At 39.1% G+C, this 22,996-nt stretch overlaps 1 protein-coding gene across 3 annotated transcripts in view; it reads left to right on the top strand.

Moving 5' to 3' along the window:
* The window catches only part of PTPRR (protein tyrosine phosphatase receptor type R), a 149,787-nt gene that overhangs the window by 119,934 nt on the left and 6,857 nt on the right, over positions 1-22,996 (top strand). For all 3 annotated transcript variants that reach the window (XM_061454800.1, XM_061454802.1, XM_061454801.1), the window contains 6 exons: positions 2,807-2,891; positions 9,331-9,410; positions 10,369-10,506; positions 16,775-16,885; positions 18,040-18,197; positions 22,160-22,273. In XM_061454800.1, coding sequence (XP_061310784.1) covers positions 2,807-2,891; positions 9,331-9,410; positions 10,369-10,506; positions 16,775-16,885; positions 18,040-18,197; positions 22,160-22,273 — 686 coding nt within the window. The remainder of the gene's footprint in view (positions 1-2,806; positions 2,892-9,330; positions 9,411-10,368; positions 10,507-16,774; positions 16,886-18,039; positions 18,198-22,159; positions 22,274-22,996) is intronic.

Below are 22,996 nucleotides of genomic sequence, written 5' to 3' on the forward strand. Positions count from 1 at the left end.
CACATCTATAATTGCTGCATGCAACTAAGCACACGAATGTATGCAGCTTATACGTTATTTTTAATCATTTAGTTATATATAATATGCATATATGTTTGATAAAACCAATTGAGACATATTGCCTATATAGCTACAGTGTTTGTATGCTAATTTGCACGTTTGTGCTATTTGCAATCTGCTGGGATTATTTTCCCCCATGTTAGCAGGAACATTATCCCCATAATATCCTGATTTTTTTTTTTCCTCTGGAATACTCTCTTGCTTTTCACAGCCGGTTTCAGGATAAATGACTTGTCTGTGGCTGTGATCCATGGTGTGTTGTCAGATTTCTGCTTGTGCCCTTGGCCCCACAAGTACTTACTGCTGGGAGGAGCCCACTGGGTAGAAAGTGTTTACAGGATGTAAGTGATTAATATTATTAATTGACCTTGCTGGCCCAGAGAAATGCATTTCTGTTTTCAACTCAGTGGCATTTTTGCATCTGTCAGTAACCTGCCAAATGATGGACTATTTTAAAATATCAGGAGGCATCACGAGGGAAACAGTCTCTTGTCATGCAGGCAGAGGACTCTTCCTCACACATCTTTTTCCAGTCTCTGTAGGTTAGACAGACATAGATTGTGTTAAACACAGTCTTAGTGTACTGCTCTCTCTTGGTATATTGTCTAGCAGGGAATCCTTTCAGAAGCCATGCACTGGTGGTGTTTCCTCCAAGCCAGAACTGAAGCAGGCAAACTCTAGGTCAGCCACTAGGTCAGCCACTGTCCATTAGAGCCAGTTTGGAGCCCAAGGGCCAAGGAGAAGAGTCTCAGAGAGGTCACCACTGGAAGGAGTGAAAATCAGAGGTAAATGTGAAAGGGGGTTAACAGCTCATTTTGTTAGGTCCACAGAGGAGGAAGGGGCATGAGAAGAAGGATAGAGGTGAAATTGTTTGACCTGAAGGAATGGGAATGAGGTTTATGCAGGAATGGAGTCTTACAAATGAGAAGAACCTGTGCTTAGTGCAGGCACCATATGGATAGCAATCCAGGGAGTTGAAAATGGACTGGGTAAAGTACCTGCAAGGAAGGTGTATCTTACCAGCAACACTTTGGCTGTCCTGAAATAAGAGGCAGCGAGTTCTTCTTTCGAGGAGTCAGCTGAAGAACAAGAAAGAGACCAAGGAAGAAATTGGGTGAGGGAGAGAGGAAGAATAAAGAAGACCTACTAAACACATGGGCATAAAGCAGAGAAGTGATTAAATAGAGAAAGTAGGAAAATAAAAACAACACAGAAGTTGCACCCTTATGCAGTAAAATGTTCAGAAGCCAAGTTGGGAAGCAGAAAAGATTCAAAGCAATTCCTTATGACCCATCTCAATTTTACGTAATTTGCCTTCAGCCAGAAAAGTAAGAGGGTACCTTCCCCTGCTTGTTTAATCCATATAAAGACCTGCTGCTGGATGCATCCTTGGCAAGCTGGGGCCTCATCCCTGCTCCTCTAAAAAGTCCCCGCAGCAGCCACTCATGCTGGGCAGGAAGCTTGGGTCTGAAGGGCAGTGGCCATGCGTCTCATCTGTGTCAAAGCCCTGGGCAAGCCTGTGCCTGTGGAGTTAGAAACCTGCTGATTTTGGAGGAAAATCCTTCAGTAAATTTGCCAGTGGTGCCAGTCAAAGGACCCTTTTGTTCTTATGTATCTGTAAGAGGCAATTATTTAATATGCTGCTGTCTGTTCAGATAAATGTCCTGGGATAGCAATGAAGTTTTCAAGTCTGTAGTAATGACTGTGCTTTTAAATAGAAGTATTAATTTACTGAAGATCAAATTCCAGCTTATCCTATGATACTTTAAATAATGGTGGCCAAAAACAAACCAAAACAACAAAAAAGCCAGTAAAAAATTGAGAATGGGGTCAGCTGAAGCATTTTTAATGTGATTTTGCAAATTGTTTTGGTTGGTAAAACATCTCCTACAGTCAGGGAGAAAAAACACCAAACTACATGTTTGATCTTTCCATTTTCAAAGGCTGTTTTTATTCAACTGTAAGAAAACTTACAATGTTTCAGGACCTCAAAATCAAAATTATTCTTCATCCCCTTAGACCAGGTGAAACATTTTCTTCAATGAAAAAATTGAGGATTTTTACTTTTCATTCTGACAAAAAAATTTTGAAAACCAGTAATTTTCAGTTGATAATCTATGTATTTTTGGTACTTCAAGCAAACCGTTGCATCGGTTACTTGAACATCTGTGTATTTAAAGAAGACAATGCAGATCAGTCACTAAAAGATCAAAATAAGAATCAAGAGAAATAGCTTCAAAGTTTTATTACACTTTCGGGTCACTGAATGCAAAATACTAAGGCACTTCATTCTAGTAATTTCCATTAAAAGCCAGTGAGGTCTTTGACTGACGTTATTAAGGGCTTTACACAAAATTTAAACAAAAATGTTTGCCAGGTATTAGTATTTAATTATTTTGAAAGTTCCTCTCCCAGTTATGGAAAATGTTGTGCTTTTCTGCTACAGAACTGCACTTTTCAACTCTTCTTTTCTCGGACTGTTGTGCATTTTAACCTCTCTCAAGATCCTGTAAAAACTTTGCTTTAAATATTTCATCAGAAGTGTTCCTTGGAAGTCACCCCTTCAATATGCAACTCCCTGTGTTTATTAAAGGAAGGGTGTTGACAGGCTTGAGGTGGGAACCACTTTTTTTCTTAATAACTTTGATGTCAAAAGACAGTTGTGTAACAGCAGATGGCCTTCTGGGGATGATTTCCTGCATGGCTCCTTTGGAAACACCGATCTCATTTAATTTATTTTTTATAGGAAATACCAATGAATTTTGTGGATCCCAAAGAAATTGACATCCCGAGTCATGGAACTAAAAACCGCTATAAGACAATTTTGCCAAGTAAGTAAGTTAGCCCTCGGTTTCCTCTGGTGACATTTCGTCCTGCATTGAGAGTGGATTGCTGTGAAAATCTAGCTTTCTTTATCTTTTGATCACTGTGTACCCATTCATAAGTGTATTTATAGTCTATGTAGAAAGATAACAAAATCCCAGTGCTGTAGGACTGGGAAATGCAGAACTCTCACTGGATGCCTTAGTAGGCACAGGCTTTGGCAGCATCCCAACCATGTACTGAAATGCAACCTAGGTTTTCTCTGGAGGAAAGCTTGGGCAGATAGGTAGAGAGGGGTCTACCGTGCCTTGCAGTAGTTCCCCTGATCTGTATGACAAGAGGGCCAAGACTGCTGCCTCCATCCATCACAGCACAAACCATCCTGCAGTGAAATCTGTTTATATTAATAATCATTTTGGTTTGTGTTCAGTTTCAGAATAGGTTGAGGAAGTTTTGACATTGCACTAAATATAGACAGAAATAGTTGAGATTTTATAAATTCTGACATCACCAAAGTAAAACAGTTCAGTGATTCAGAATGGTGGAGGACAGTCCCACAGAAAAATGTAAACACGTCCCTTTGCTTAGGTTTGGAATGAAGAATACTATAAAAATGACAGCATATCCCACCAATTAGAAATTTGTTTTCTAATCATCTCTGTAATGTCCTTGTAGGCCTACGTTATGTGTTAGTCATGCAAATTCACACACTTTAAATGACGTGATTTCTTTCAGTGAACCTGAACACACTGTGATTTGTTCACATCGTACAAAGGCTTTGCAGCCAAATTAATGAAAATTGGTGGCCCTCAGCCACTAGATTAATCTCAGAAATCCGGTACATAGCTGGGAAAGCAACTAGTGTGGAGTACTTGCTTCCCTTCAGCCCCCAGTAAGATTTCCGTAGTCTTCAAGATTAGATTTTCTGTTACAACTGATAGCTCTGTGCATCTGAGTGCTATCAAGAAATATTGAAGGGAATTAAGGAAATTAATTGAATACAAGTTATATACCAAATAATCAGAAAATTCAGCTCCCTTAGAGTCTGGCCCAGAATCAACAGGATGTACACTGAGGGTGAAGTCCTGACCCCTTTGACGACAGCAAGATTCGCCATCAGCTGCAGTGGAGCCAGGATATCACAGAGCCTCGCTCCGCCTGACATGCAGATTTTTGGAAGGAGTTCTCCTTTCCCACAGCATCTTGCATCCAAGCTGCCCCAGCCACAGCATCGCCTTCAGCAATGCCTTGCAAGTGCTATGAGTCCTGGTTCACAGTAGCATGTGTTTTGAATTGGGACACAACAGCTGGGCTGTGGTTGATGCTGATGAGCTTTGAGAACCAGCATGCCTTTGTGTTTTCACCTCCAGTTAGCTGGGACGTGCCACTAACTCTGCGGCACATTTTGAGTCCAAGCACACTGCTGGTGCACACCACAACTACTCACTGACAGGCACTTTGTAACCATCCTTGACAGAAATCAAAAGGTCTGTTGTGTGTTAGCACCAGGCCTTTTCAAAGAAGGTATTTTGTGGATTGAGGCACATGCTCATAATAAATACTCGCACACCCCACACCCAGTCCAAGAGGGTTTGGAAATGATTCAAGTGATTAAATAGAACAGCCTTCCTGGTTTCCTGCTCAGATGATATCAACCTGCTGCTTCATATGCCCGCATCAGCTTTTCCATTCCCAGCGCTGGGTGCGTCTCCTGAATCAGGGCACCTGTGGTGACAAGTGACGTTTGACCTGATGGATTATCTCCTAAAAATGCCCAGTCCTGCCATCTCCACCCTCTGCCCTGTGGAGGACGTTCTCATTTTCTGAGATAATTCTGTGGCAGGGTGCATGAGGGCAGGTTCGTGTTAACAGATACTGCCCAGCCAGACACGCTCATGGGAAATAAAATGAATGCCTAATGAAAATTATTCTATATGGAAAACTATAAAAGGCAGGAAATGTTACATTACATGAAAGATGTGTCAGTTGCAGTATAACATAGCCAACACCCTTATGCCTCTTCAGGCACAAGAGTGTCTGCTATGGCAAAGAGGCACAGGAGGCCTCTTTAAGTTTTTTAAGTGTTGTTTTATAAATGCATATATATGTAGATATATAACATACACATGCTCATGCAATGTACAAGGGGACAGTGTGGGATCAGAAGCAAGTGGCTAAAACAATCCTTTAAAATCACTGTTTTTCCGTCCTCCCTCCTGACTGTGATTCCAGCCACTGTTAAACCCCACTCCGTATCTTCAGCTGCATTCCCTCTGCACTCCTTGAGCAAGTTTCCAATCATATGCACAGATTTCCCAGTCTCTCACCACAGTCACATCCCTGTGGCAGAACACCAGCCCTGCTGCTCCCTCCTCATCCTCTTACATCTTCACCTTTGCTGCTTATCTCCTGGAGCTCCTGCTACATGTCCCAGCAGCAGGACCTCAGCTTCAAAGCCATTCTTTTCCCGTTCTTACCTCACTTTTCCACCTCAGACCAGAAGCAGAATTCTCATGGTGCTTCACAGCATGGATGGGCTCTTGCTTACAGCGGAGCAAGAGGCTTAACACTATTCTGTGGCTATTCCCATGTGTGCAACACATCCAAGGTACCTGGATGTCATTCCTTACCCCTTTCTGAAAGTACCCTCAGGGCAAAAGCCTACATGAAAACACTTGCGGCAGAAGAGCAGTAACATGAAGGTAGGAAGCTCTTGGTGGGTCAGACCAACAAATCCACAAGCTGTTGATTGAAGTGCTTGTGCTAAAACTTGCTCTGGCTCTCCAGCTAAAGACCAGGGGGAAGTTAAACCTCACCTGTATGAACAAAGCACTTTATTATGCAAGCTTACGGACAGATGCTGGGAAACCATGCGCTTGATGTTGAGAATTTTCCAGTTCCCTTGCACTGCAGTTGTGACTGCAAGCAGTCATGCTTGCTCCGGTCCTGCTCCCTAATGAAGGCAATAGGATCACCAGCAGGCTTTGAAAAAAATAAAGATCCCATTTGCAAAGCAGAAGGAGAAAAACTGTTCAATCTTAGGAGAATTCAACATGGGTTTATCAAAGCAGTTTGTGTATCCATATGAGTGAACAAAATGTGTCCTAGTTGTGGTCACGAGTATCATAATATCTGTAATATTTGTAAATAGCGAGTATTACGCTTATCTGTGTTAGACTGCATAGTTAAAAATATAAGCGGATATTAGGCAACCTTTTCTTTAGTAGATAAAAAAAATCCCCTTTGCATGAATAAAACTTTATTTTGTCATGATGAAGGATTTTTATTAAAATGCAGAAGCGCTCATCATCATAAATCTGTTAAGTTTTCCATTGGGAAAACCTGGCTTACATTGGAAGTGCCAGGAAATGATTCAGATGAGATTAAAAAATTATGCTTTGTTTACAGGTGTTTTATACGTGAGGTGTTTTAAGCCAAATGCATTATTTGCAAGTCTAATAGCCTATTCCCCACCTGGCAGAGATCGGGAATGCAGTCTGGTATGATTCTTCCACGTTCTGTGTTAACAGTGTTTACCAAATAATACTAGTATCTGCAATTCATTTACAGACTGCAAACAAAACCAGGCAAAATAGAGGTGGATGGATTTCAAATGTTTCAGTTATCTGAAAGATTAATGATCTTTTGAGCTGCGAGTGTGAGAGCAGTCTGCTCACAAAGTTTTCATTTTCCTTTCCTGCTCACAAAGCAGACATACCTTGAGGACAGCCCTTCTCACAGTACTTCAGTCCTACTGCTGGTAAGACAACTAGGACTGGACTGGGAGTTAAAAATGACTTATCATGGAAGTGCTACGAATAAGGACATACCCATGCCTGATGAATTCAAAACATAGTAGCAGTGAAGAAGCAAAAAAACAACCACAGCACATCATACCCCCTGTAAAATGAACACAGCCTTTGCAATGGGACAAAGCCTCATGTCTTTATGACAAGGTGGTGTTCATGAAGCGGATGAATCTCCAGTGCTGATGGCAGCTGGGGAGGCTGTCCAGCAGTGCCACCATATAGCTTCCCTTGCTGCCTGCACTGGGCAATCTCATGTTGGCAAGCTCCAACCCCTTTAATCTCTTCCTTTTCCTCCAGCCTGGTAAATTCAGGGCAATATTAATTTATTAAAGATGGAGTTAGAGGGAGCTTCTTCTACTCTAATGGGAAAGCTATTCCAGACTTCCTAGATGCATGGAAGAAAACAGCAGTAATTTTGCCTAAGTCAGAATTGCAGGAGACGTTTTTTATTAGTAATTAAAAGTGCTTAACAGCTCTGCTGCGTTTCAAGATTGCTTTACAAAGATTGATGAATTCAGCCTTGCAGCCACCATCTGTGTCTTTCTGATGTAGCTTCAGACTCTCAGACTTTGTCATCTTTGAGGAAAAGATTATTACCTCCAAGGTATTTGTCATTCAGGAGGAAGCAAATTACTTCCATTTGTGTCTGATGATTGCTTAGTGGCTGTGGATGTTTAAGGGCACTCAGGTTTTCCTCATTTCAGAGCTAAGTTTACAGCACTTGAGTATTTCATAACGGATCAGGACTGTTAATTTAGAAAAGATTCCCATCCGGAAGCAGTGTTTGTTTCGTTGATTGGAGTTGGAAGGAGGTCTCAGAAATTATGAAACTGATTTAGCTGCTCCTTAGTAACAGAGGGATTTATCTCAAGACATGGTAATTAAACTGGATGTTGAGTCTGTTTGGAAGAGGGTTTTTGAGGTAGGGGTCAAGCTACACCAGAATCAGAGGCATTGTGTGAGTTAGAGGAAGCGGGTGTTTTTTCAAGGCCACGTAGCCTGAGGCATTTGTGGAAATGGCTTATAATCACTCTGTGCTGAAAAGGAATGAGAGGTTTCCTGTCCTCATATTGTTAAAGGAAAAAAAAAAAAGTGAAAAGTTGGGAAAGCTAGTACAAAGAGATTTTAACACAAGCTAACTAGGGTTCATGCAGCGCTGTTAACACAGAGGACAAGACTTCCACATACAGACTTTGAACTAGAAGTCATGCATTCGTTTGCACATTTTAAGAAACATGGTTTTAGAACACCAGTCTGGGTCCTGCAAAGGCTCCACTCCTGTCCAAGACACTCCTATGACCTCCAGTGGGAAAATGACATATAGTATGTTTGGGATCATCCTCCCTCTTCCTTTGATTTGCAAAGGCTTTATCTTGTTCTTAGGAACAGGATGAAAAGTAACAAAAAGAATACAAAACCAACTCTGAAAATACCCCTTTTTGCTACTGCATATGTACATGAATTATATATTTCTTGTACAAACAGCAGGGCCACATAATAAATAGTGTTATCTTACAACTCTTCAGTTCAGCATCCACATATGTATCTTTGAAGACATTGCTTGGATTGCACTCAGCAAAGCAGCTGTCCAGAGATAATTTCCAAACCAATAGGTGTCTTGTATACTGTCAAAAAGCTGTTGATTCTAATGAATTATTTTAGCAAATTGCCAGAATATTATTTTTTTAGTACAGAAATATTTCCATATCATTTTGTTAACAGTAAAATATTTTTTTCACAAAAGGTGTGAAGAAAACCGAAGTGTCCCTAGACAGCCACAACATAGGCACCTCACTCCCCATCTCCTTATCCCTTTCTGTTACTCTGTGTAATTGAGAATTTACTGGCTTTAATTCTGAAAGGGTAATTAATACATCGAGAATCACAGCATCACAAATGAGAGCACAAAAACTTCCTTTGCAAGATGGATTTAGTAACCAAAAGCTCTATACTCAACAGAACTGGGCCCAGCTCTGTTCTAGGTATCTAAGATAATGAAGGAAAGAAAAGCGTGAAGGAAAATGTTCCTGCATTTTGTCATTGCATATCCAGTCCAGTACACATGAATGGTCACAAGTTTCTCATATGGAACACAGGACTGAAGGGAAGGATAGGTATTTCCTGGTCCAGCCCATTGCAGTGAACTTAAATTAGTATAAAAACACATAGCTGATTTCATCCCAGGGAGAAGGAGTTTTTCCTAATTTAAATCCAACTGTAGTCATTGGAACAGTACAACTTCAGGCAAAGACACCCAACTTGAACTCAAAAGACTTGGTGTAATTATTTAGCATCATACAATGATATGACACCGGTTTCAGAGACAGTCTAGGCAGGTCAGCTTGATACTCAGCACAGGCAAACTAGAGCTTGCTGGATGTTGCCTGGACCTGATAGTGTTGCTTCAATGCCCACAGCTTGCTGAGATACTTCTGCACAGCTCAGCATTGTGCATTACAGGTGCACCTTAGTCACACACGATGATCTGTTGCAGAGGAAATAGTTGGGTGCATAGTATTTTAGTGCTTGACAACCCCAAATAACAGTAGATTATTTTCTTCAAAAAGTCTTCAATTCTCTATAGAAACCTTCTAATTATGGATTTTCTTTCCAATTTCCATCTTCCTTGTGCTCTTAGATCCTCTAAGCAGAGTGTATTTGAAACCAAAAAATCCATCTGACTCGCTGAGTACCTACATAAATGCTAACTACATTAGGGTAAGTAAATGTACACTCTTCATGTGCTTTTGAAACAATATTTCATTTTCCAGTGAATACCTGGTTTTGCTAAGGTGCCACTCTCCTACCTGTCTTCATTGATAATTCCTTATCTTTTTTTCTACATTGGTGTGACAGGAATACTTTCTTGAACTATTTGTAACAAAGACCACATAGCCATGAATATATTAAAATGATTGTGGTAAGAAAACACTTTATCAACTAGTTTATAAAAAACATTGAGAAATACAGATGTTACTATTTATTTACTTCAGTATTTACCTTTTAATATTGTCCTACTGTCTTATAGTAAGGAAATGAGAGTTACCTTTTAACAGTGACAGAGATACCAGTATTGCCTTTCCCTTTCCTCTGCTTCCCTACAGTTAGCTTGGCACTTTTTTGACCTTCTATACATCTGTGTGTCTTGGGACTCCCTATACTGATATTCTGGCCTTTCTATAAGGTCTCATAAAGGTGCTTCTCCCTTAGCAAAGATATATAGCAGAATCTTGGATTCCACAAGCATTCATGTATTTTGATTTTTTTTTCCTGTTATCAATCTTCATAGGAACTAATTTTATAGTTCTCATTTTTTTTTCCTGTGGCTTGTTGACTGTAAACTGTCTTGTAAACACTGCAGCAATATGGATGATGGAAAGCCCCAACAACTTGGACAACAGAGTAAGCTAGAAGAAGCCAAGTAAGCAGAGAAATTTGCAAGGGATTGATATATTCTCAGGATCATTTCAGCCCATCCAGTTTCCAGAGGAAAAGCTGTTCTACTGAAAAATTTCGGATCTGCTCTACTCTTAGTCATAACCGCTTTCAGTTCAAGTAACTTGGTTTTTTTTCTTAAATTCCAGATTAATTTTTCTGCTTTTTTAGAACATCCACCTGCAATTTTTTTGACCACATGGATTTAAAGCAAATACTTTTGTTTCTGTTTCTGAACCAGGGATATGGAGGTAAAGAGAAGGCTTTCATTGCAACTCAGGGACCCATGATTAATACCGTGAATGATTTCTGGCAAATGGTTTGGCAAGAAGACAGCCCTGTCATTGTTATGATCACAAAGCTGAAAGAAAAAAATGAGGTATGACAACTAGCCAAACTGAGAAACTATTCCTATGGCTGATACTGTAGAAAGAATCTTAGCATATATGAAAGGAAGCTTGCAGATAACCGGCTCTTAAATAATCTGGTAATGGTCAATGTGGTAAGTAAAGTTGGGGTAGCCAAATGCACCAACTGCAACTGCATAGCAGTCATAAGAGATGCATTTAAAAAAGACAAAAAGTAATTCCATTTTCTAGATCTGTGCTGCTAGGCTCATATTTTTTAAGAAACACCTCATTTATCTGTTGGTTACCTCTGTACTTCTTGTAACTTTCTGGTATATAAAGAATCAATGGTTAGTGTTATGGAGGTTTTCTGATGTGGTTGAAGTTTTCACTTTGCTGTAATGGCAGGTTTTGATTCCATTCCAGAAATTACAAATCTTCTGGACCATCCCAGAAATACAGTTTGGGCTCCCAAATGCTGATACCACAAGAGGGACTTGGCCAGAATGAAAATATGTGGCTCTTTACCTTAGTACCAAGTAGAGATGACAACTGTATTTTAATTGCTAACGGCCATCTAACTGCCTGTTATACATATGTGACTTTTGGATCAATTCCTAACTACAACTTTAATAGCTTTATTTAGTATTCGTGTAAATTGTTGCCAGGTTTTCCTTGATTGTGCCAGAGTCCATGTTTGTGACTGCCATACATTAGGAACAAAAATTACTGTCCCTTGCAAAGGGCCAACACAAAGCTGTGTTCTGGAAGAATAAACATTAAACAAGTGGTTTACAAGGCTTGTGGACAAGAGAGAGACAGACACAAAGGAGTTTGACTTTTCCTTGAGTCCAAACTGCTAGACTTGGTATCAGTTCCCAGCTCCAGTTAGGTACCTCAATCAGATCTCAGCACCTTGCCAGGTAAGCACTAGGCTATATTGCCCCAGCTTCACTCACACCCCTGTTCTTCAAACTCAGATGCATGTGATGATAGAGAAACAGAGTTTATTCAGGCAAAGTTCCCAATCTGAGTGATCAGGGGACTGAGATTGTGAGTGCGTTCCCAGGGCTCAAACTCACTGCCCCATGAAAATGTGGACTCAGTAGACATACTCTTCTTTCTTGTGCTCTTGACTGCTGCTTGGCTGTTTGTCACCCTGCGTTTGGGCTTCTAGCATAAACTTAAAATCAAATGGATTTTATGAAAGCTATATGTAAAAAGTAGGTTAGTCCTGTAAAATATCCCAAGCCGTATTTCCAAACTAGGTGCCATTTTGCACTAGACTTCAAACAAGTGTCCAGAAGCCTACATTAAAAAGGTTACTCCTGAAAACACAGAAAATTTACCCTGGCCTAATTGGCCAAAAGGGTAAGTATTTCACTGAGGAAATGCTGACTGTTTAAACACTCACATCTGACACTGTGTAAGAAGAATGACTTGAAAGAAGAGCCCAGTAGTTTCCACCGTGTCAGGAAGCCCTGTGTTTACCTGAGTTACACAGGCTGTAGGCATTGGTGTTTATCCGCATTGTTGTGGCCTGGCAGTGGTAATTTCCTCCTAATAGAAAGGATGGGGAATCTCAAATCGTTCCCAGGCTATATAGAGGGGCTGTGTTTGCACAAGCTGTCCTGCTCTGTCTAGAAACCTTAGAAACTCTTGCTGTTAGGTTCCTCCTGAAACCTGGCTTACTACTGGAAAGGAAACAGCTTAGCTAGTGGCTGAGCTCAGTGTATTAACTTGCTTTCTAAAGAGGAGGCAAAAGCAGATGTTATGTCACGTAATAGCAGTTGATATTTTTTTCTTTTCTATTGTCTGCTTTATTTCCATCATTTTCACAGAGGTGCATCTGCAGTATACACACATACAGATTCCTTCACATTTGAAAGCATACTCATCCACATCCACCCCTGCACAAATAAACACCATACCCGACTCAGTTGTAGGCCCCGTTCCTCAGTTGATGTAACATCAGTCGGCCTCCATTTGAGCTATAATGTACTATAAAGTAATGTGTAATGAGGGAGCTCTCAAATGAGAGACACATGGAAAACCTTAATCTCAACAATAAATTCATTTATTTAGCATAAGTAAAATTATTTGGGACATTAGTGTCCTAGTGCAATATACTGATGTGATGAATTTGCAATCAAAAAGGGAATTGTGTGAAATGATGATAAACAAAAGATTCTATAGAGTTACTTCCCTCCGTGAGAGGAAAAAATGATTAAGACTCTGTGGTAACAGTTTTTGTAAGATGGATGAAGATGTAATATGAAAGTAGAGTGCTGAACAAAATACCCATTTCAGCTGCATGAAAAAAAAACCCAACCATGGAGCATGCAATTATTGGATTTTCTTTCTTTTTGAAGACTGATTTAAAAAAAGGAGATTGATTTGTAAGCAAGAATAATGCTAAAGGAACTATGGGTGCTCTGAGTGTTTTAAACAGAATCTGCAAAACTTGTCCTCAGCACTACACAGTGTCTGAACAGACTGGAAATCTGCCTATGCAAGGAGAGTCTACAGCAAAGGAGCTTCTGCCTGAACGAATAATGAGAAACTTGTAACTCTAGGCTATAATTTTAGGGTTAATATGAGGAAAATCACAACTCATCTAGTGATCTAGGTACCCTCCCTGGTCACTGAAGAGCAGTAGTTACTTTCACAGGGTGACCCATCCTAATCTAAGAGATCAGGGACCGTCTGTAGTAATATTTTAGGACAGGATCTTACATAGCTTTATCCATGAGGCACATGCGAACTTCATATATTACAGAAGTTAGTCAACTGGAATTTGACAAATATGTGGAATGTAAGAAGTTTATAGACTTCTATATAATTTTACAGAGATGTTTATAGACTTCTGTTGTACCAGCTGTTTTTCGTAATTGTGCTATGTATTCCATAGATAATACGCATTTAGTTTGTCTTAAAAGCTTACTAGCAACATTACCTGTTAACCAGAAAACATATTTTAGGAAGCATAAAGAATACCGTGTGGCATTCTACAAGAAGAAAGGCCTAGTACTGACTGATGCATTAAACAATGTGTGTTTATTCAACTTAGATAATGTAAATCTTGTCAGTAATTATCTAGGACAATCTTGTTAACTCGCTGTTTAAGCTCATATTGTTTTTCATGGGACGTTTTTTCCTCCCTCTATAAGCACACTGATCTATGGACAGCAAAGTAGATTCTGGAATTCAGAAATCCTACCTTTTATAGATTCACCTAAGCCTCTTTGGAGATTGCTTAATAGTTCAGTATTGGTACTATAGATATGTTTTGGGTTTTGGAAAAACTTTAGAAGATTTGGTCCTAATTTTGAGTTTTTTAGTACATCAAGGCAGAGCGTGCCTTAGTTCTGGAGATCCATGTCAGAAGTGGCCCCATGAAGCCTGGCATCTGGCGGGTTTGGGGTGGGGTGTGCAAGGAGACAGGACAGGGGATTGGAGGGAACCAAAGCCTGCAGGCCTGTCACAGGAGGAAGGACAAAGGCTGAAACCAATTAAAGGTCATGCGAGATGCTGTTTCTTATATAAACTTCCTGCTCAGGTCAGGGAGTGTCATTTTTGTGGGGCAGATCAGAAATAAATAACCGTTTATTAGCAAAAAGCTAACCAATGGAAATTAATTCGAGGGGGGAATTTGAAAGATGGAAGGAAGATGAGAATTTCCACATGGAAGTAAGAGGTTTCCCAGGCTTTTAGCTGCCATGCAAGTTGGCTAGGATATTTTTTTTTTATTTTTTTTTTATTTTTTTTTATCTTAAGCATCTTTTAAAAAAACCCTGCTTATAGTTGTTGTATGTTTGCTCACTGCATAGAGGATTGTATGTTCAACCCCAAGCTCACAAAATGTGTGACCTATTTAGAAAGTGCTATAATAAATGAATATGCAGCCTGAAAGAAGAGCAGGGAACAGAATCAGGACCAGCAGAAAGAGTGGAGGTGGAAGATGACGTGATGATAAGAACAAGTAAATTCTTTCTTTTTTTTTCTGATACATACTGTTTGCAATAGGCTTTTACTGATTACAGACCAGAGACTAGAGAGCAGACTTCTCAGACACTGTGTTTGGCTTTTGAACAGGTTTAAGATATAGCTATATGGGACCAATGGAATTATCTTTCAGGTTCAAGTAGTGTCTTGAGGCAATTTACTTGTTTTTGCTGATGCTCCTGGGATTTACTATATTATTTTCCATAAGTTTGATGCCTTTACCCTCCCATCTTCGTCTTTATCCTTCTTTTATAATTAACTTTCAAAAGCACGTTAATTCCCCCAAGTATCTGTCTTCTTAGAAGTGCCTGAACAAGCTGATCTTAGCTGTATTTTCAAGGTTTTTCTTAAAGCAGTAACAAATGGTATTTATAAAAGATGCACAGAGACTGTATTAAAAATAATCCTTTGTATTTCACTAAATGTAGACGAACTGTTAAATGAAAGTTATTTTAATGAACAGCCCCATTTCATTGTCCACCCAGTGCAAGCTGCCAATTCCAGTTCTGGGAAAGAGTCAAGAAAAACACTCTTCTGAAGTGCCTGAAGGCTTTGTAGTGAGCGTTGTAGTTGTATGCTCACATTTATCAAAAAGTCTCAGGGGTTGACTCAACTATTGTTGATTGTCAGGGTACAATTGTGTATTTAGAGTTTTCCCCATATTAGCACTGAAAACTACACTCCCAGGGAGGGGCATGAATTGCAGATCTGGCAGATGATAGTAGCTAAACGTGTCACATGGGGGGACTGTGGAACTTGTGAACACCTTTCTTTTTGTACAAATTTCTGAGTATTTTATTGCCATTCTTGATGTCTTCGGGGAGACAGCAAATTTAGGATGTTCGGGTAATGCTGCTAAAGGCAGGATGTCAATGAAACCGCTCAGATTGGCCAGCATTATTTCAGAAAATGTGGCTTTCACACACCTTACATTATTAAGGTAATGAGCATCTATTTTTAGAAAAGTATTTGTACAACAGAGATGATTCAGTTCAGTCAGCTGTTGGGTTATCGCGTAGCAGCTTAAAGATCACACCTGGTGGTAAAGCCTTGCATTTCACTGATAATTTGTTTTGGATCCTTTTTAGCATGATTTACTGGGAGTTATGGTTTATGGCAATTAATTACATTAAAGGGATTTTTTCATTTTGCTGTGTAATGTAGGCTACTGTCTAAATGTAGACTAGTTTATTCAGCAAAAGTTTGTGAGGAAATGCAAACAAGTTCTTTCTGGGATTCCTATTATTGTAGAACTGTCTGTTTTCTGGGCATTTTGGGTTTGTTTGGTTTTTTACTTGTGCACTGGATATTAAAAAGAATATTTTCTTTAATTGTTGGGGTTCTTTTCATCATATTGGCCAGCATTATTTCAGAAAACGTGGCTTTCAAACACTTTACGATCTTAAGATAATGCTTAAGATAATAAGCATTTATTTTTAGAGATTTAGAGAAGTATTTATAGAACAGGGATGGTTTGCTTTCAGGTAGACTATAGAGATACTTTCATGGAAATGAATATGAAGTTGCAGTTGACTTGAAGATAAGAAAACTATTGGAGGGGAAAAATAAAATGGTTCATATTGTAGATACTATTATTTCTTCATCTCCTTTTCAGTAGGTGCTTGTCAGATACATTGCTGAAAGACTGTTAACACTACTGATTCATTAAGAATTCTGTATATAATTTTGTGTAGCTCTAGCAAGACTGATTGATAGATTTTTTTAGCTTTCATTTCCAGTAAGTTATATAGTTGACACCTCTGATTCTGCAATATACCTTAACATGCACATCAAGTCCCATTGAATTCATTAAGATCTAAGGGCACATTTACAAGCTTTGTTGTATCAGGGCTCAGGAGAGTAAAGAAGATAAAAAGTCTTGTGAGGAGAGGACAAACTCTGAATCTTTTGCTCAGAAGGGAATCTCCTTTGGAAAGAGAACATTTTATAAACTTAATTCTATGAATTAAAGAATTTTCTAGGGGAAAAAATCTTTAATTTTGAATGTGGAAAAGAGTTCCTTTGACTGAACTTCATTGAGCTTTTAAAAATAAAAATAGCTGTTCAAAGTGTTCAGTGATAGAAATCTGTATTTGAAAAACTCAGATCCTGAAAATCAGGCCTAAGTCATTCTTTAAGAGCCCTGCAGTATCTTTTTTGGGAATGCTTCTGACATGAGTAACCCCTTGGTTGAGTTCCTCCCAACTTTCCAGACAAATACGTTCTGTGTAAAAATTAGATATGAATGTGGCTCCAGGATCCAGCTGATTGATGACACTGATTCTTGCTTTCCAGAAATGTGTGCTTTATTGGCCAGAAAAAAGAGGAATCTATGGGAAGGTGGAAGTCCTTGTTAACAGTGTGCAAGAATGCAAGAACTACACTATCCGTCAGCTTACAATAAAGGTAACAGTCTGCATCTGAGAAGCATTGTTCCGAATGCTTTCTTTTTTTTACTGTTAAATGAAGTTAAAGAGGTTTTTTAAGGGGCATAAATTTTTACAAAAGGAGTAACTGAGCTATGAAGCTCACAGCTGCAAGGTATGATTGAGACCAAAGCACTGGAACACTTACCTTACTGCTGCTTTGTATCACTCTGGCAATACAAAGGCTTAAAAAAGAGTGCAAGTTCCATTCCCTTGAATTACGTTTGGTTTGAGGCCTTTTTACGTGGCTAAGGCAATGTAAAGAGATTTTAGTTAATGAAATAAATAGCATAGCATCACTCTAAAAAAGTTAAGCTGCTCGTGTTGTGTGCTGAGTGCATCCGTATTCCATTTGAGAAGCTAAAAATATAAGGAGTATATAAAGGAAAGCTTCACACTTTAATGTTTCTGACTAAATATTAACTGTAAAATAAGGCAGATGATCCTTTTCTGAGTTACTCCCCAGTTACACTTGCGTGCTACTGAACTGGTCTGCTTCTCCTGACAAAGCATTGCAATTAGTAATGAACTGGGAAAATTTGGTGTTTCAGTCCAGCCAGTGAGAAGTGGGCAGAAGTCATGTTGTTCAACACAAGTCACATTATCCCACGTTTAGGCCCTTTGCTTGTTGAAGTAAGTGGTAGAAGCCTCTGTTGGATAGAGCAACGGGACAAACTGGGATGATGGGTTAATCTGAAAGAGCAGTTCTTCTGCACTTTTAACTTAAATACTCTTGTAGTTTTAGTATCCGACCCTTATGATAATGTCCATAAAAGGTAGCAGAAATAAATAACAATTAGGAGAAGCCCAGATCAAGCTAATCTTTCTGTATCATCTTCATGCTGATCTAACACATCTCTGACAATTCCCAATTGACAGTAACAGTCAGCAAGTCAGCAGCAGTCAGATGGACAGAGTGGAACTTACATAGCTGGGAAACCAGCTAAGTTTTCAGATGCACAAACCCTTCTTACAATTGGGTGTCTGTTGTCTACAATTGCATCCTCCAAGGTCTATAAAAAACATCTTTAAATCTCTCTTAACATTTTTACTGTCTTTTTACCACAACATTAAGAGAAATAAAAAGAATTGTTCACCCCAAGTGTGCTTATAAAATCTTCATGTTAATTTCAGCAAGGGAGTCAGTCCCGGAGTGTGAAACACTACTGGTACACATCCTGGCCGGACCACAAAACCCCCGACAGCGCTCAGCCTCTGCTGCAGCTCATGCTGGATGTAGAAGAGGACAGGGTAGAATCACCAGGCAGAGGGCCTGTCATTGTGCACTGCAGGTAATTTGCAATCCTTTTCTGAAATGACTGCCCAAAGCAAGGCCACAGCAAATCACATCCTCCTAAACAAAGAACTGATTTGGGGAAGAGTAAAATTCTCCAGATCCTCTTCATGCTGATTGACTTTTTTCAGTTCATATTTCTGGATTTGAGCTTTGGAGAGAATTCTCTTGTTGCTAGCAAATTGTTCCTAAACCATTCTCTGTTTCTGCTAATGAACCTTGTTTCTGCAAGACCAGCTGGAAAATTATTTTGCTTCTGTTTCCTAGTCATGATTTGCTTGCTTTTCGGTCTTGTTGCATAATTACATGCCTAGGTCAGATGCAATGCCCTATGACTGGTTGGCTAAAATGCTGAAAAGCAAGTAAATTTTCAACAGCAAGCACTGGGTACAAATTTGGAAACCAGAATGCATCAATACTAATTTCACACAGGCAGTTGGTTTGATACTCAAGAGCAAAGTGTTATTTGAACTCAAGAGCAGAGTGTTATTCACATGAATTGTAATAAAACAGAGAATGTTCTTCTAAGAATTCTAATTAAATTCAATTTTATTTCTTTGTATTGATTCATTGCCCCAGTTTTGCAATTGAAATAGCAGAAGGTAGTACTGGATTTGTTGGTGCAAAGAAGTAGGTGAAAAGTGAAGCAAACCAGAAAATAAATGAAAATTATGCTTCCTTACTTCCTTTGTCCCATAACTGTGAAGATACATCTCTTACAGTTGGGATACTACTTTTTTTTTTTTCCTAGAAGTACATCAAAACAGAACTTCTCATCTTGAACCACTTCTTTTCAACTCCATATTTAGGAAATTTAGAGAAATGGAAGCCAGATTTGAACCACCCGTCGTTTTTCAAACCAGAATGTGATGAATAAGGAACTTTCCCTAATTTTATGCAGCTGTTTTTATGAGGAATTATTGCTTCCCTAGACAATCCACAAACCTGTGGATGTTTCTTGAGAGTATTTTTTTTTAGTACGAATCTTCAGTAATGAAGGTCTTTAGGGTGCCTTTCTGAGGTGAGCAATATGACAGTAAGGTCTGTAATCATGAGGAGGAATTTATTTGTTATTAAAGACCCAGATATCATCTCTGTTGTGATTAAAATTAATAGTTCTTCATGTTCTTAATGAATTAATATCAGAACTATTAAAATTAATAGTTCTTCTAAAAATTAATAGATTACTCAGATGTCTATATGATCATTGTGGTCTAAAACATAGGTAAAAACTCACACTCCATTTTCTTCTAGTCAGATAGTTTCTTCCCTTTTAATCTGAGTTGCAGTTGAGGTCATGCAGGTTTTATAGAGCCGTGCACACTTTTAACTTTGGACTTCAGATACAACTGCACAATTCTCGGTTATTTCCAGAGGACCATTACAGTGCACACTCAAACAGTGATCCTTAATCTGAAGCAGAAATGTTTTAATAATCTCTGAACATTGGAAATTATGGCACTAGTGCAAACAAAAGGCTTTTTGTATGTGCCTTCCTGTAGCCTATCACAGAGGGTGCTGTCTTAAATACTTTAGGAACGAGCCCATTCAGGATATAAGAAGGACTTGACTTCTTGTAATAAAACAATTCCTATTCTGAGAAAGAAAAGGAAAAAGAGTAAACATTTGTTTTGGTCCTTAAAATCAGCAGATCTGGTTACACACACACTAACAGCACAGATTTCCAAGGGAAGTTTTAAATTCTTGCTAATCTTTATAGTGGCATTTACTGAAAGGTATGTTTCCTCTCTCATGTCACTCATCAAAAGCATGTGGCAAATGTGGAAAATACCTCTTTAATCTGTCCTTTGGATGTGTAGTTAGTGCTAAGTTTGAGTTTAACAGCAACTAGGTGGTTTGGGATCAAATACAAGTTTTAATTCAAAGATTTCAAATATAGAAGGAAAAGTGTTTTTTTTTAAATGTAAATTGAATTGAGAAGAATTAGAACAAAGAATTACATTCTGCAAATATAAAACTAATTTAACCCCATTTAGTCAGTGAAACGAAGTGGACTGAGAATCTGGACCACAATGCTGTTTTCTTCTTCCCAGAACCAGCAATTTGGCATATTGGAGGACTTGTAAGAGTTTCCTAAATGAGACAAAGGGATAAAATTTTCATGCTTGGAAACTTGACACTGTTATTGCTGTAAATTTTTGCTTTTCTTTCCACATCACCTAGTGCATGAATATGTTCTATAAAAAGCACACTGCCCACGTCTCTTAATCTCAAAATCATAACAGTCCAATATCCAACACTCCCAATTAACAGACCAGTCATTATGAATGAGCTACTACACCTTAAACTCCTAAAAGAAGAATAGAAAAATAAAAATAAATGTTTATGTATATATATATATATATATATATATATACACACACACACCCCCACACACCATGTTTGGGTGTTTGAAAATACTTCAGAGTAAGTAGTTCTCTGTATTTTGTGGATATCCAGGAAGAAATATTATGCAAGTGAAGAACACTGCCTGAAATAAACTGTGTAGTAAGGTAGGACTGGCATGCCTAAACTGAGGAAGAAAATACATTAGAAAACAACAGACTTTGCTTAATACATGTTAAGAACTTGTCCAAGAACACTTAATCCACTCCAAAAGAAGGGGAAAAAAGAACCCTTCATTGTAGCCAACTTCACTTAAAACTTTAGCCCCACATTCAAGGTTTTCACAATATTTGAGGAAGTGAATGGGGGGAATGCGTTGGACTGCTTTCTCCAAATCCCTTTTTAGAAACTATGATGTCCTCCTCTTTTTGGACACATTTTCCTCATAAATATTGATGTCCAAGGAGACAGACTGTCAACTGAAGATCTTTATCTCACTTGATATTTCTTATTCTGCCAGTTTTATATCTCACTATCTCCCCATGGTTGGCTTAGGCATCCCCATATAGTCAATATTGCTGAGTCCTCTTGGAAATTTTCACTTCCAGATGAGAGGGCTCTTGAGTCTCTAAAACACTCCTATCTTTCACTTTGTGGTGAGTAGATTGTGATTTGTTTCAGCTGCAGCAAATGAACATACTTCTGGTAACACTTTTCACTCATATATATCAAGCTTCCATCTGAGACACTCAATGTACTCTTCCTGGCATTAATTTAAGTAACTCTTACAGTGCTCTTATTAGGCAGGTAGCATCCATACCCATTGCAGAGATGAAGAAAGCGAGGCACCAGATGGTTAAGTATTTACTATAAAGCCAGGCATGGAGATCTTGACCCCTGACTCCATGTTTTAACTATTTTACCTATTTTCCTCCCATTCAGCATGACAGGGATGAGCTGCACTGAATTTCACATTACTTATGCAGAAAAATGTGGGGCAGAGAGTCTCAAAAGTGTTGGAGGCCCAGGGAGTAAAAATAATGTCAAAATGAATGTTTCCATGCCTGCATCAAGAAAACGTGGAGAGTTACAGCACCAAATCCTTCTCCCTCCTGCAGAATCACAGGAGAGGGAGTTAACTTCATCAACATGATTCTAGATCCTTTTTTCCTTCATGGTTAGAGGTATGGTTAGCAGAATCCCTGTATACTTTGAAGGCCTTGAGCATAAAGCCCCATAAAGACTTTTGCCTTTAGGTAGACTTTTCCCCATCTCAGTGCATATCTCCATCATTTGTTTGGACTGTTTCATAGAATATTTGGACTTTGTGGTGCTACTGGAGATTATTTTTCTTACCATACACTTGTGTGCAGACTGAAAACATACAAGCCTCGCAAATTACCCACAACAACTGGACCACTGGAACAGTGCACCCTTTCATTTCTAAGCAAGTGAGCTGAGAAGCTACCCTTGCTCATCATGCACCCCAGAACTGTGGGTTCTAGCAATTCCGAGTTTCATATTTTTACTGGTTTTGTATCTAGTTAGTGTTTTCCAGTTAATTCCTTTGATCTGTGAACTCCATTCCCTTATTAAATTTTGCCTTCTTTTCAGTGCTGGTATAGGAAGAACTGGATGTTTTATTGCTACGGCTATTGGTTGTCAGCAATTGAAGGAAGAAGGAGTTGTCGATGCATTGAGCATTGTCTGCCAGCTACGAGTGGATCGGTGAGTTCCAGAAGAACCATAAATAGGTCAATGATTCTGAAAATTAGTCAATAATTCTGAAATTATGCTGAAATCATTGCTGAAATGATTCAGTTATGATTCTGAAAAGCTTTCCACAGTTGAATGTTGTTTTGCATGAAATAGCAGCCATCGCTTTTGCTGATTCGTATGACAGCATTAGCTGAATGTCCAAGGTAACATCTGTTTTTAAGACGCTGAATAATGAACATTCTTTTCTGGGTGAACCTGTGTGAGACTCCACTGAATGAAATTGTCCTGAGATGGCAACCCTGCAGTTGCTGGGCACTTGGCACTCCTCTTTTCCCCTCCTGGAGCTTTCTGCTATTTACAGCATCCTACTAGGACACAAGAGACATGGGGCAATCTGGAGGCAAGGGATTGTCTTTGAGCCTGGATTGACAGGGACATCCAGGCTCACTCAGTATGTAGCTTCTTTATGCAGCAGAGAGAGCCAAATCTGGTGCTGCTGCTATTCCCTCAGCTGTGCTGGGGGTGGTTTTGAATTGGGTTGGCAAACGTACCCAGCTTAAGAAAATAGTAAGGCATTTGTTGCAGAATTTTCTTAAATCTTAAGTCAGATCAATTCCCTGATTGAATTCACAGCTTGGGAGCAGGAACAGTGTAAGCCAGCATTGTTGCAGCATGCTTTGTTTTGTGAAACTGTGGCTGAAGAGAGATTTGTGTTGGAAAGGAAGATGTGGG

Source organism: Pezoporus flaviventris, unplaced genomic scaffold (genome assembly GCF_033815535.1).
Source record: "Pezoporus flaviventris isolate CSIRO_AGI_PZ_B2104156 unplaced genomic scaffold, CSIRO_AGI_Pfla_v1 ptg000016l, whole genome shotgun sequence".
In the NCBI taxonomy this organism is placed as follows: Eukaryota; Metazoa; Chordata; class Aves; order Psittaciformes; family Psittacidae; genus Pezoporus; species Pezoporus flaviventris.